Below are 16,334 nucleotides of genomic sequence, written 5' to 3'. Positions count from 1 at the left end.
ACTGGGGGATTCAAGCGACATAATTCAATAAAAATTATAAACATTTTAAATATTAACATTTTTAATTGGGACAACACATGCTCGTAATCGTGAAATTATGAGGAATGTGAATATGTTAAAAAAAAATTAAAAATTGTTAATATTAAAAAATTTCAATTAAAAATCAATTAAAATTCAATTATTATCCAAAATTTCAATTCAAAATCATAAAAAATTCAATTATTTTAAAAAATTTTCAATTTAAAATCAAATAAAATTCAATTGTTACCCAAAATTTCAATTCAAAATCAACTAAAATTCAATTATTTTCCAAAATTTCGAGTCAAAATTAATTATTATCAAAATTTTCAATCAACAATCAAATAAAATTAAATTATTATCAAAAATTTCAATTCAAAATCTAAGAAAATTAAATTAAAAAATTAAATAAAAAATTCGCGCCAATTACTGCGATTTTTATAAAATTAGTAAAACTTAGTAATTGAGAGCATAAAACTGTTTCAAAATGACTTTAAAACTTATTCCAAATGATATTTGATATTATATCCACTAATGATGCATATATTTCGACTATTATCAAATTATTTATTCAAGTTACAATTGAACCTAACACAGTAATTAGAGCATGAGTATATTTTTCTCATGCTGCTATTACTGTGGTCTATCCAGTCAACCTAATCTCTAAATCAACACTTTTAGCGTTGCAGTAATTGGTGCACACCATTCGTAGTAATTCATGCAAACTTGCAGTAATACCAGCATATGCCATTTTTAAAAAAGTTAATATTTTTAATAATATATTTGTTATTTCTTCAAGTTTAAAGTATCGTTTCTATTTTAATAGACACTAATAGTGATTTAACAAAAAGAATCAAATCATTATTTCATTTACACTTTTATTATTTTTGTCATTAAAGTCGGTCTTGGGTTGTACATCACAGTAATTGAGACATTTACCCTACGCTAATTTTTTTTACAATAAAAAAAGAGAGATTTCGTTTTAAAAACACGAGGCCCGATAATGGCCACAAAAGATATTACAATTGATGTACATCTTCATTTTTAATTTTGATAAATTTAATTTAAAACATTTAATAAATAACACTGAGAAAACTGGATTATATTATAGGGAGTATTAACTGGTTAATACCGTTTATCATATTTTCACATTAACTATAGGACAATTAACCTGGTTAATAAAACTGATTAACAAAGAATTATATACTTTTGAGATTAATCCTGGTATTAATTTGGATTATAAAATAAATGTCAGTGCAGTTGTGGTTAAGTTAATATATTTTGCATAAGAGAAATGTAACGGATGATTTTGAAAGGTTAAGAAATAATAATTAATTGAAATACAAATAAAAAAATTGTACTTAATTAATGGGGTATGGCTAAGATTTTAAGTTAGTCTAATACCTAAAAGACTGCCAAGTTTCAGTTAAATCGGTCAAGCCGTTTATGCGTGATTGGCGAACAAAATATTGTGCAGACAGACAGAAAGAATTTTTTGTAATGCTATTTTTAGGGGCGATTCACGATTCGCCGCCAACTCATCCCCGTGTACCTGCTCAGCGGCAAATTTTCGTCCCCGTATGTTCCCCCACTACCGGCCGTACTGTACCCCTCCGTTCAGTTCATTTTGGGTAACAATTGAATTTGATTTGATTTTAAATTGAAAATTTTTGAAAATAATTGAATTTTCTTTGATTTTGAATTGAAATTTTGGATAACACTTAAATTTTAATTGAAATTTTGGGTAATAATTTAATTTTAGTTTATTTTGAATTGGAATTTTTGAAAAAAATTCAATTTTATTGCGATATTTTTTGAAAATTATAAACAATTGTTAAATTTTATAAAAATTTTATTTGAAAAATAATTTTGAAATAATTGAATTTGTGATGAATTTCATTAAAATTATTAAAAATAATTAATTTAATGAAGAATTATTTTAGTTCAAAATTTGTTAAATAATTGAATTGAAGAAGATCTGAAGAAGATCTACATTTTATACTAAAAAAATGTATTTTATTAAAATTTTCAATTTAAAATCAAATAAAATTCAATTGTTACCCAAAATGAACTGAACGGAGGGGTACAGTACGGCCGGTAGTGGGGGAACATACGGGGACGAAAATTTGCCGCTGAGCAGGTACACGGGGATGAGTTGGCGGCGAAAAGTGGTCTGCCCATTTTTAGAATCCTTATAACTTGAAACAAAGAATTATACATGAATTTTTAAGTTCTAACCAATGTACAGACAAAAGTCTAATTTTATTAATATAGATTAATCAGATTATACTCTGTATTAACTATTTTTTTATTATCCTAATTGAGAATACCATGCCTTCTCTACGGAAGCCGGTCGCTGGAAAAACGCTCTAACCTAACCCGTAGCATGCGCGCCAGCTATCATCAACTGACGCGATATGGCGCGAAATCAATTCAAATTCAAATTTTTACACTAAATTCACAAAAAGTTTAACATTCAATTTTTTAACACTTGGATCACAAAACAAAGTAATTTTAATAATAATAAACATTAATTTACAATTATTAATTTTAATAAATTAATTCAGATTCTTTTATAATTAAGTTTTTCAATAATAGAATTTTTAATTTTTTTTAACCATATTTATGTTTAAAGAATAAAATAAATAAAATAAAACATTAGAAATAAATAAAAAGTAATAAATATTATATTACATTTATCTATCAATGTGACACATATATATAAAAGTGAAAACGTGAATTATGTCAGAATCATCACAATTTTCAGTATTGTATTTGTTAAAAATTTTATGTTGAATTTCTCAGAAAATTTCTGTGTCTGTGACAGGATTTTCCGATATTCTGACTGAATGAAACTTGAAACAAACTTGACAGAAATATTTCAAATGAAAAAAAAAATTTTTTTCCCAGTAAAACCATTTTATCGAAAAAATATAGAATTACAAATCAATGATTCATACATCCTTTTTAGTAATTAATTTCTTTGTTTAAAATTAAAAAAAAAAAGATTTGTTATAAAAGTTTATAGAAATATTTAATGAAATTAATCTTATATAATAAATATATAATAATAATTTAATTCAATACTTTTTCTTCTTTTTAATTTATTATGAAAATTAAAAAAACAAATTGTTATAATAATAATTATTATTACTATTATATATATATATATGTGTGTATGTAAATATAATACTTAATAATATTGAATTAAATTGAAATAATGCAAAAAATTTAAATTATTATTATTATTATGAACTGCGATGTGTAATTAAAGTTAACTTGCCCGATTACTTTTATGTAAATATTGCCCTAGATTTTATTGAAAATTCAGTAAATATAGAAGAAAGTCCATTTTTATCGTTTCTATATGTATATCTATTCGCGATAAAATTTAAAAACCCCCTCATATATTGATTTAGTTTGATAGACTTTTTTAAACGATGTATTTTACAACTTGAATTCTTAAAATTATAAAATCATAAAGTTTTCTGCGTTTAAAATTTGATGTTTGGAGGGGGGCGAAGGGAGAGGGAGGGGGGAGGGGGGGGTGAAAACCTTTGAAACTTTTATACTAAAAGCTTTCAAACTTTGAAATTCAGTCTTCCACTTTTAAAGATTTATTGGAGCATTCTAACTTGAGAAATTCAGAAAACAAAGCAGAAGTACATATTTTTGTTAAACACACTTGAAAAATAAGTTTTTAACCGAATTTTTTTTTTTTTTTTGTTTTTTCGTAAAGTTTGTTTATATACTTTTGAAAATAATTTAATAAAACAAACTTTCTTCTCAGAAAACCTTTAAATTACATTAATAATGTTTTTTTTTGATAATAATTACTTGGGTAAAAGAGATCAACTTTTATTATTATTTTTCTTTTTTTTTTTTTTTTTTTGAAAATGAGTGAAATTAAAAAGTTTTTATTTCTCTGTTATTTTAGGAGAACATCCAGCAGCAATTCAACGTGGAAAAAGCTCAATTCCCGGTTGTTGTGAAGTACTCTGGTGGTTGGCGGGAGGAGTGACATTATCTCAAAATAACAGTAATCGACTTTTAATTTTTGTGCTCACGGCAATGATGGTAGTTCTTACCCAAAGTTTTTTACCCTATCCTGCAAGTGCAGTGCCACGATAATCAAGAAGCTTAAAAAAAAAAAAAAAAAAAAAAAATGCAAATGATAACTATATATATATATGAACAATTTATCATCTACAATCGAAATCTCTCGACGTAACTCGAGTGAAAACTCGCGCAGGAGTTTTAAAAGTTGAAAAAAAAAAACTTTAAAAAAAATAAAACATGATTCTTTTTCACGGACTACGGTATTCATGAGACTGGAAATCACGTACTCGAATGTATCGTGTAACCTAGGACGAAACGCCTAAAAACTTTGGCGACAATTAATCATAAAAAAAAAAAAAACGATGATGATGTGAATGAGGAATACAAATGATACGTCTAGATATATATATAAAGTATATGAAAAAAAAGAGATAAATGTAAGAGGGAAAGAAATAAAAGGCGTATACTACGAACAAAAAAAAAAAAAAAAAAGGGGTACCCTACTTCTGCCATATATTTACAAATTATAATGTGTTTTAACGTAAATCTGCGATGATGATTTTTTTCACGCTCGATTTTAATCGTTGTTATAAAATAAAAACAGGGAACGAGATGAAGAAGTGTTTTTTATTTTTAACATATTTATATATTTATTTATATATATATATGTATAGAATTTATAAATATAATATTAAACAAAATATTTATATATTCTATATATATTTATGTATATTTAATAAATTCTAGTTGACAAATTTTACTTCTTACAACATTTCTATCTCTGTTAATGGTGCTTCTTTATTCGAAGTTGTACATAATTTATTTATCATGTTTGAAAAAGAATAAAAATTACTCAAAGAATAAGAAACTTATTTGAAACGTTACAAATTACCTTAATTTATAATAAATCGTGTTTTGGAAAATAAAAAAAAGTAAAAAAAAAAGATTTATATTAAATAGTTATTATTATTATTATTATTTTATAAAAAGAAAATTGATATATTTATATAATATGTTAAGTCGTGTGATTTATTCTCTAATTCTTCAACTTTTAGGATATTTACCATATTATAGTCTAATTTTTTTAAAATAATTACACAAATTAAAAATGAAGAAACACAAACTTTAAAAAAAGTCGAAAACAAACTTTCAGAATACTTGTTTTTTTAAATTTTATAGAATTTTTTTTTTTGTTTCATTTAATAAAAAAGTGAAAATTTATGAAAAAATTGAAGTACGGTACCCTCAATAAAGAGGAAAAATAATTTTAAGGCGTTTCATTTGATATTGAAAGATAAAATATTGGATTTTTTTTTGTTATATTCTAGAATATATTTTTGGGCAGTAGAATTTAATTTTTTCAAATAGAACCTAACACTTCTTGATCAAAAGTTTGGAATATAAATTTTTTTTAATATTCAACACTTACGGATATCACAAAAAAAAAATTTCGAATCTCCAAGACTTCGAATATGCGAAAATTTTTAATTTATAAAAATTATAAATCGAATTTTCAAAACCTGAAATTACAGATGAAAATTAAATTTTACAAAAATTTCAAATATTCACAAGTTTAAATATTTAAAAGTACCAATTTTCAAAAATTTTTATTTTTATTGAATTAAAATTTTTTTTGAATATCTTAGTTTAATAGCTTTAGCCTTCAACAAGTTAAATATCCATACAAGTTCAAAATTTCCAAAAGTTCTAAGTTTCAAACTTTTGAAACTCCAAAAATTAAGAATTGTCAAAAGTTTTGAATATTAAAAATTTTCAGTAAAGAATAATTTGAATATTCAAAAATTTGAATTTTTTATAGTTTATATTTTTTAAAGTTTGCAAATGTTAAGATTTTCACAAAATTTTAATATTCAAAATCTTGATTATTATTATTTCAGTATTCAAAAGTTTGAATATTTAAATACTTGAATTTTCAAGAAGTTAAATATTTATACAACTTTGGATATTGAAAAAATTGAATTTTCAAATTTCTTCGAAGTTTCAAAAGTTAGAATTTTTAAAAATTTTCAATATATTCTACATTTCGAATATTTTTAGAATATCCAAAAATTTGAAAAAGCAAATGATTGAATTTTCAAAAAGTTAGAAATTTACAATTTTGAATTGTAAAGTTTGAATCTAATAAAATTTAAATTTTTTGATTTTGGAGTTCCAAAAGTATTAATATCCAAAAATTTTAATATCCAAAAGTTATAAATTTACAAATTTTTGAAATCCAAAATTTGAATCTTCAAACTTTCTTGAAAGTTAAAAGATTACAACTTTGGATTTTAAAATTTCAATCATCTAAATTTTTAATTTTTAGAATTTCGAGTTTGAAAAGTATCAATATCCAAAAATTTGAATATCCGAAAGTTATAAATTTATAAATTTGAATTCCAAAAATTGAATCTTTGAAAATTTGAATTTTTAGAACTTGAAGATGCAAAAGTTATAATTTTCAAAAATTTGAATATCCAAAAGTTATAAATTTATAAATTTGGATTCCAAAATTTAAATTTGCAAAAATTTTAATTTTCAGATTTTGGAGATCCAAAAATTATAATCTCCAAAAGTTTTAATATCAAAAAATCCGAATTTCCAAAGGTTATAAATTGTACAAGTTTGAATTCAAAAATTTTAATATTTAAAAATTTTGAATTTTTAGAAATTGGATTTCCAAAAGTTGTAATTTTCAAAAATTCGAATATCCAAAAGTTTGAATTTGTAAATAATTTTAATATCTAAACTTTAAATATCAAAAATTTTGAATCTCTAAACGTTTTTGTTTTTCAATGTGAATTTTATTCTAGGAGTCGATCACGTGACTTTTTTTTTCTTTTTTCTTCACTTCCTATATCCCACTTTAGACTTTTAATTTTTAATATTCCACATCCCACTTTTTTACTTTTGTAAAATGAAATTGAATGTATAAAGTGAAAATTACGTTATTGCAAATAACTACAAAAATTTAAAAACAAAATTGCAAAAATCTAATGAAAACAAAACTTTTTTTTTCTAAATACCTAAATTTCAGAATATATATATATATAAATAAATCGAAACTCTGATGTTTCAATTTCAAATGGAACGCCTCTTTTACGCTTTAATCTCACAACTGTCTGATCCGGCCGTTAGCAAATAGAGATTTATCTGAATTTATGAATCCCAGTGGCGTGGAGAATATTCGAAATGCTTAAAGCTCATAATTCGCCACGATAAGCGTTATATAATATATACATATATAAATAAATATATATATATAGTATATATTTATTTAAGTGATTGCTCATTTGTATATAATAATTATGGACGGAATCAGAACGCCGCAGTAAAATTTTTCCGCATCGTCGTACAATTATGTTAATAAGACACTGCGGTAAGGACGTATGTGGGCCGGGAACGATAAACTACTCCAAGAAAACGTGAATCGCATAGAGAGAAAAAAAAAAAGAAAATAACTTCACCGGGAGCTTCTATTCCATTACCACTTTGTGCTTTTCATTCTCCATTTTATTCAACTGATTTCTTTTCCCCCAAAAAAACCCTACTATCTATAGATATATTTTTCCGACCCGATATATATATAAAAAACGTTTAAAAATCTTCCTTGAAGAAAATAATTGAATCCCATTGAAACCGATTGATACATTTCAATGACTCGGAAATGGGTCAAACGCGCTTTCCAATAGGGATTCAATCTTGGTTTTTTTTTTTTTTAGCAAAATAAAAATAAAAAAATAACCATTTTATTCGCAAAGATATTTTTCCAACTAATTGCAAAACTTTACATTCAACTTTTATGTTTTCGTTTCTAATTCAGTTTTCTCCGCAAGTTTTTAATGTTCTTTTTTTTATGTATAAGAAGAATTTCTCATCAGTCATAATATAATTCCAGAATTTTTTCTTTTTTTCTTCAACAATTTCTTTCATTTTCCGCTGTGAATTTGATTTTCTCGATGGAAGAAAAAAAAAAAGTTTTAAAGGTAAACCAAACCTTTTAAATATTATTAGATTTAAAAGTTCTTCAAATTTTTTTTTTTATACATCTGTTTTGTGAGTTTACTTTGCTGAAGTTTGAAAGAAAAATGAAAATGAGAAAATTACCTATATACTCGCCTTTGGGCCATTGTTTTTCCACTCATCGATACGTCTTCATATATATGTATATATATATATATATATATCTCGTAAAATGTTCTTGAGGAAGAAGCAAGGAGACCGGCGAGTTACCTTACGAGCTCATAACGTCTTTACGTTTTTTATCTTCCCTGCTGTTCCTCAATTAATCTACCGAATAAACTTTAAAGTTCCTGCCCCCTTTAGCAGTCGTATATTATTTCTGAGCTCAGCTTCACGAGAAGAGCCGTCCCGAACATGCTTTCGCCTCCGTAAACTTCTACCAAAGGAAGAGAATCGATTTTGCAATTAGGCACGCCATGATGCTTCCGTTCCTTAACCGGAGAATTTCAATTCAACGACGTTTCCTTGTCGGTATATAAGAGTCAAGTCATTTTTGGCAGCAGGAAATCATAAGTGAGAATATTTCGTTGTAACTTTAAAAGAAGACTATGTAAATTTTCATCCGACTTTTGGGAAATTCAAAAAAAAAAATTCTTTTCTTTTTATCTCACAGAAAAAAAGGTGGGTAAACAGTTGTAAAGATAGAGGATAAAAGTCGTTAGGATACAGGGTAAAGGATAAATTTGTGATGGATAAAAATGTTACTAAAATATTACTAGAAAAATGGATGTCATATTTGAGTAAACTGTCTAATTTTAATAAAAATATTAGTAATTTTACACTTAACTTATTAAATCCACAAATTTTATATAAATAAGTAATTGCACGTGGAAATATTTTGCCTATAATTATTGTCTATTAATAAAAATATCCTTGACTAATACAACTGACAGCTGACGACAGTGCGTAAATAATCAGAACTGGGAAATTACAACTCAACGTCTGTATTGTTGCACGAAAGCAGAGTTGGGTAGTAAGTGAATTTTTTGTGCATATTAGGCTGTGTCAGTTCATCGAGATATTTCGAGTTCAAGATATGACGTCAGAGGCCTGGAGGGACAACAAACAGACGACACAATGTTATTCTTACGGGGAAGAAAATTTGTTTCCACTTTCATCAATTTTATTCATACTTTGAACATGGAAAACGCTTGTTGACATCTAATAAAATTAAAATGTGTGTTGATAATTAATTTTGTTATATATTTGATTCAATTGCATTTATAGATTCTCTGATTTCGTGATAAAATATAAATATTGAGGTTAGAAAAGTTTATTTACTAATCACATTTTACATTTTAACATTATTAAACAATATCCAGTATGCATGTTATTAACAAAGATATAAAATATATATTTTCAGTGGGAATTACCGCAGCAGTAAAAGATTTCAAGTTAGTAAACAAACACCCCTAACCTCAAAATTTATATTTTATCACGAATTCAGAGAATCTATAAATGCAATTGAATCAAATATATAACAAAATTAATTATCAACACACATTTTAATTTTATTAGATGTCAACAAGCGTTTTCCGTGTTCAAAGTATGAATAAAATTGATGAAAGTGGAAACTAATTTTCTTCCCCATAAGAATAACATTGTGTCGTATGTTTGTTGTCTCTCCAGGCCTCTGACGTCATATCTTGAACTCGAAATATCTCGATGAACTGACACAGCCTAATATGCACAAAAAATTCACTTACTACCCAACTCTGCTTTCGTGCAACAATACAGACGTTGAGTTGTAATTTCCCAGTTCTGATTAGTTACGCACTGTCGTCAGCTGTCAGTTATATTAGTCAAAGATATTTTTATTAATAGACAATAATTATAGGCAAAATATTTCCACGTGCAATTACTTATTTATATAAAATTTGTGGATTTAATAAGTTAAGTGTAAAATTACTAATATTTTTATTAAAATTAGACAGTTTACTCAAATATGACATCCATTTTTCTAGTAATATTTTAGTAACATTTTTATCCATCACAAATTTATCCTTTACCCTGTATCCTAACGACTTTTATCCTCTACCTTTACAACTGTTTACCCACCTTTTTTTCTGTGCTATTCGCGAGTTTAGATTCGAAAACTTTAAATTCTAAAATATTCAAAATAATTTTATTTATAAAAGTAATTGAAAGTATCTAAAAAGTTTTGAATCTTCAATTATTATTTTCCAAAATTCAATTTTTTTTCATGTATTTTTATTTTTTACCCACAAGTTTTCTTCGAAAATTAGTTTGATCAACAAGTATAAATTTGTAGATAGTTCAAATTTAAAATTTTTTTTAAGCTTAAAAACATTGAATATCCAAAATTTCCCTTTCAGAAAGTTAAATTTTTTTAAAGAATTTAAAATTTGAACATCAAAAATTTTGAATTTTTAAAAGTTTTAATATTCAAAAGTTCAAGTCTCAAAAATTTTTGAAATTTTAATATGTACTTAAATTTTTAAAAACTGCAAATTTTTAATAGTTTGAATATAACAGAAATTTTGAATTTCTAAAGAAGTTGAAAAATTCAAAATTATAAATTTTTTACAGTTTAGATTTTCCAAAATTTAAATTTCTAAAATTAGATATTGGAATATCTAAAAGTTGAAATATCAAGACTATTTTTAATCATTAACGATTCGAATATCAAAAATTTCCAAATTCAAAAATCTGAAATTTTAACTGTTTTGAATTTTCCAAAAAATTTGAGACTTTGAAAGTTTGGTTATTCAAAGTCTTAAGAATCCAAAAGAATTTCTAAAAATTTAAAATTTTTAAGATTTTAAATTAGCTGAATTACAAATTTTCAAAAGTTTTAAATTCCAAAAGTTTTATGAAAGTTAAAATTTTTCAAAGTTTGAATGTTAAATTATTCGAATATTATAAACAATCAAAAGTTTAATTTACAAACAGTCTAAGTCTTCAAGAACTTAAGAGATTTGATTTCTAAAAATTGCAATTTTAAAAATTTTGAATCACCTGAAGTTTAAATTTTTAAATTTTTTTGAAGTTTCAAAAAATTAAGATATTTAAAATTTTGAAAATTCAAAATCTCAAATATTATTGCAATATCCAAAAGTTTGAATATTTACATATTTTAATTTTCAAGAAGTTAAATAATTGTAACTTTAGATATTGAAAAATTAGAATTTTCAAATTTTTTCGAAGTTTCAAAAGTTAGAATTTTCAAAAATTTTGAATTTATTCTACATTTCGAATATTTTTTGGAATATCCAAAAATTTGAATAACCAAATGATTGAATTTTCAAAAAGTTAGAAATTCACAACTTTGAATTGTAAAGTTTGAATTTTATAAAATTTAAATTTTTTGAGTTTGGTGTTCCAAAAGTATTAATATCCAGAAGTTATAAATTTAAAATTTTTAACTCCAAAATTTTAATCTTCAAACTTTTTTTAAAGTTAAAAAGTTACAACTTTGGATTTCAAAGTTTCAATCTTCGAAAACTTTAATTTTTAGAATTTGGAGTTCCAAAACCATCAATATCCAAAAATTTGAATATCCAAAAGTTATTTTATAAATTTGGATTCCAAAATTTGAATCTTGAAAAATTTGAATTTTTAGAACTTGGAGATGTAAAAGTTATAATCTTCAAAAGTTTTAACATCCAAAAATCCGAATTTCCAAAAGTTATAAGTTTACAAATTCCAATTCCAAAATTTGAAGCTTCGAAAATTTTAATTTTTAGAAATTCGAATTATAAATTCGAATATAAATTTACAAATTTGAATTCCAAAATTTGATTGTTCAAACTTTGTTAAAAGTTAAAAAGTTACAACTTTAGATTTCAAAGTTTCAATCTTCGAAAACTTTAATTTTTAAAATTTGGAGTTCCGAGAGCATCAATAACCAAAAATTTGAATTTAAAAAATTTGAATTATTGAATAGCAAAAAGTTAAAAAATCGCTATAAATGTCAGCATCAAAAAGTTCGAATATAAAAAATTTTGAATATCCAAAGGGTCGAAACTTTCTAAATTTTGAATAAAAAATAATTCAAATCTCCAAAAAAGTTTTTAATTTCAAATATACAATTTTTAAAAATTCAAATTTTTAATACTTAGAATTATCGAAAAAATTTGAATTTTCAAAACTTTTAATTTTAAAATATTCAATTTTTAAAAATTCGAATTTTTGTTATTTAAAATATCGAAAAATGTTGAATATTCAAAACTTTTAATTTTCAAATCCTTAAATATTCAAATACGTTTAAATTGATTAAAAAATTTGAATTTTCAAAAGTTTTAAATCGATTTTGCGCAATTAATCACGCCACAACGCTTCTGTTCGTTATCGTCATGAATTTCAATTCAAACGACGTTTCCTTGTTAGTATATAATACCTACTCAATTCATTTTGGCACCCAGGAAGTCATAAGTGAGAATTTTGTTGTAACTTCCCGACTGAGATTTTTGCTCATCTTTGAAAAATTGAAAGCTTTCATCGTAAATTTCATTTCTATTCCTCCTATTCTCAAGAGCTTTGAAATCTTTAATATTATTCCACTTCTTCACCATCAACATCCTTTCTTCAAGACTGCTCAATATTCAGCTGAGAAATCTTTAGTTTTCCCCTCACCCCTCCTCCTCCTCAAACTCCCTCTCTCTCACACTCTCTATTTCTCTATCTTGCTTTCTCTCATTCTTATTCTTTTTCTTGTAGGTACAATGAATTTTTTTTACCAGCACACTCTCTCCAGTGAATTAAAACTATTATTAGAGACTGAAAAATCAAAAAGATGAGGGAAAAAAATACTCGCTTAAAATAAGTAATGAAAAATAAAAGTCTGAAAAAAAAATTTACGATAATGTTAAAAACTGAATTAGAAATTATTATAGATTATCTTAAAAATATCAAGTTTTCGAAATTAATAAAACATTTCCTTTTTACTTTAAGAGAGCAAACTCAGGATTATTAAATCAATTTCAAACATGAGGCGATATCAAATTTCAATTTTCGGGGAATATTTTAAGAAAATTTTAATTTTTTCAAACTATTTTTGCAATATTTATTTTATTTATTAACTTTAGTAAATATTAAAAATTTAAGGATTTTACATTTTTCTTTTTAATTATATAGTATAGAGAAATTATTTTCTTTTATATAAGTTAAAAAAATTATATTTATTAAATTTTTTGATTTCTAAACAAAATTAAATTTTATTTTTAATTTTATTTATTAATTTGTAAAAAAAATATCTTACAGGCTCCAAAAAATAAGCGGAAATTAAAGGAAAAAGTAATCGTTCTAAACCCACAAGTAAAATTATATATATTATATTCTTTAAATTCAACTTGACATAATTTTGCGCTCAACTTTTCCTTTTTTCATACCTCTATATATATTTTATGAGAATTTTTATCGTTCTATAAAACCTTTTATCTTTTTTAAATTTTATAACTTTGAATTCCAATTGTCCAATAAAGGACTTTCTTTCTCTATAAAGTCAAATCGTTAATCTCATGAGATTAAAAAATTACCAATATCCTTTTTTGTTTTTACAAAAATTGGCATCTGTTACCAAAAAAAAAAAAAGAAAAGTTTCAAAGTTATAAATGAAAAATAATTTTTATCATTTTTTGTCAAAAACACGCAGGCCTTTTTATTGAATTTAAAAAATTTGGATTTTCTTTCGAATTTCAAAAACCAGAGTTTCAAAAATATCAAATATTCAAAAGTTCAAAATTTAAAAGTTTAAGTATCAAATAATTTTAAATGTCAAAAAGTTAGAATTTCCAAAGTTTGAATATATTTTGAAAAATTTTGATTTAAAAATTTGAAAAGTTCAAATCGACAAAAATTTGAATTTCTAAAAGTTGTAATATTCAAAAGTTCGAATATTTAAAATAAGAAATCGCAAAAAATTTAAATATCCAAAAATTTTGAAATTTCAAAACTTGAATTTTTAATAGTTTGAATTCCGAACATCATAAATTTTGAGTTTCTAAAAGTTCGAAATATTTAAAATGACAAATATTCAAAAGTTCAAATATTTAAAATGACAAATTTCCAAAAATTCAAGTTTCTAACAATTTTGAAGTTTCGAAATTTAAATTTTTAATAGTTTCAATTCGAAAATCAGAAATTTTGAATTTCTAAAAGTTCGAAATATTTAAAGTGACAAATGTCAAAAAATTCAAGTATCAAAAAATTTTAAAGATTCGAAATTTGACTTTTTAAAAAGTACCTATAATTTTTAAATAGTTTGAACATAAAAAATTTTCAATTTTTAAAAGTTTTAATATTCAAATGTTCAAATATTTAAAATAACAAATCTCAAAAAAATTTAAGCCTCAAATTTTGAAGTTTCAATATTTGAATTTTTAAAAACTGCAATTTTTAATAGTTTGAACATCAGAAATTTTGAATTTCTAAAAAAGTTAAAAAATTCAAAATTATGAATTTTTCACAGTTTAGATTTTCCAAAGTTTAAATTTCAAAAATTTTAAATTTTCTTAGTTTTGAAATTTTGTAAATTCAAATTCGTCAACACTTCTAATATATGCAAAAGATCGAATTCCGAAATATTCAAATTTTCAGAAATTCAAACTTTTGTTTTTTTTTTTTTTTTTGTTTTAAAATTTGTAATTTGGGATAAGTACTCAAATTTTTATGATTTAGGAAAAAAACACTATTTCTGCCTTTTTATGTACTCGTAATAAAAAAAAATATATATGTCAAGTATAATATAAAGAATAACCGTACGCTCCAATTTATATTAAAATTTTTCATTGTTGAAGTCATAACTTTTGATACATTCTAATTTTCATATTTCAATCCTCGCAATCGTCAAGAATGAAAATTGAAAATTAAAATACCTCTAAAGTGCGTACATATTGCTGCATCTAAAAGAAAAACAAAAAAAAAAAAAATTATCGACAATTTAATTTTAGTTTGCGAAAAAAATATATTTCTTTCAATAAAAATTGTTGTATAATAATTACAAAAAAAAAAAAAAAAATTTTTGACTGTAACTGTTTAACAAATAAAAGAAAAATAGTAATTTGAAAATGAATACGATCTTATAAACATTGTATGAAACTAAAACAACAACAACAACAACAAATGAAGAAAAAAAAAATGTAAATTAAAGATCGAACATATAAGAATTGAGGAGGAAAAAAAATTGCTTACGAAGAAAACAAATAAAAACAAAAAAATATCCACGATTCATGTGATTGTCTGTAAATAAATAGTTATAAATACATAACGTTAATTATATATATAATAAATGCCATACATGTTACATTTAAAAAAAAAACATCGTCTTTTTTTTGTGTAATAATTTTCTGAAACGTCGACACATTTTTTTTTTCATTTTTGGCACATGAGTTTGACTGTCTGTGCTACCTCTGATTAAAAAAAAAGAACGGACAAAATCCACACAATAGTTGTAAAAGAAAACTTTACAACGATTTTTAATTAATAAGAAAATGCCTAGATTAGTAAATAACGTGTATATAAAAAATATTATATTGTTTCCTTGAAATCCTTCCATTAAAATTCATGTATATAGGAAAGCATATCGTATATATTAATTTTTCCTATATATATACCTATAAAAATTTTACAATCGTATTTTTTTCTCACAAATTCATAAAAAATTTTGTACCTAATTTAAAAAACAAATTAAAATTATAATTTCTTATTTTTAATTTAATTTTAATCAGCTAATTCTTATTAGACTTAATTTTTATTTATCCTAATTCTTATTAGACTTAATCTTTATTTATCCTAATTCTTCATTTGCCTAATTCTTATTTAGCTTAATTCTTATTTGGCCCAAATTGTCATTTTTCATAATTCTTCTTTAATAAAATTTATATTTGACAAAATTCAAATTTGGCATAATAATTATATGATCTAATTCTCATTTAGCTTAATTCTAATTTGGCCCAATTGTCATTTCTCGCAATTCTTCGTTTATAATTAAATTTATGTTTAACATAATTCAAATTTGGCATAATATTGATATGACTTAATTGTTATTTAGCCTAATTCCAATGTGGTCTAATTCTTATTTAACACAGTTCTTATTTAGCCTAATTCTTATTTGGCCTAATTTTTATTTGCCGTAATTCTTTAGTTAAATTTATGTTTATTTAACGTAATTCAAATGTGACATAATAATGATATGATCTAATTCTTATTTAGCCTAATTTTTATTCAGCCTAATTCTTATTTAGCCTACTTTTTTAAAATTTAAATTTCATTTG

The 16,334-nt window shown here is 23.6% G+C and overlaps 1 protein-coding gene across 1 annotated transcript in view; it reads left to right on the top strand.

Moving 5' to 3' along the window:
• Window positions 1-4,601, top strand: part of LOC127277765 (cell adhesion molecule DSCAML1-like) — a 92,265-nt gene extending 87,664 nt beyond the window's left edge. The window contains exon 5 of the mRNA XM_051299127.1: window positions 3,956-4,601. Coding sequence (XP_051155084.1) covers window positions 3,956-4,149 — 194 coding nt within the window. The 3' untranslated portion in view covers window positions 4,150-4,601. The remainder of the gene's footprint in view (window positions 1-3,955) is intronic.
• Window positions 4,602-16,334: the final 11,733 nt, after the last annotated feature.

Source organism: Leptopilina boulardi, unplaced genomic scaffold (genome assembly GCF_019393585.1).
Source record: "Leptopilina boulardi isolate dan_hultmark-lab unplaced genomic scaffold, ZJU_Lbou_2.1 LbouV2_179, whole genome shotgun sequence".
NCBI lineage: Eukaryota > Metazoa > Arthropoda > Insecta > Hymenoptera > Figitidae > Leptopilina > Leptopilina boulardi.
Note: the sequence above shows the minus strand (reverse complement) of the source record. Positions and strands in the feature narration are given on the sequence as shown.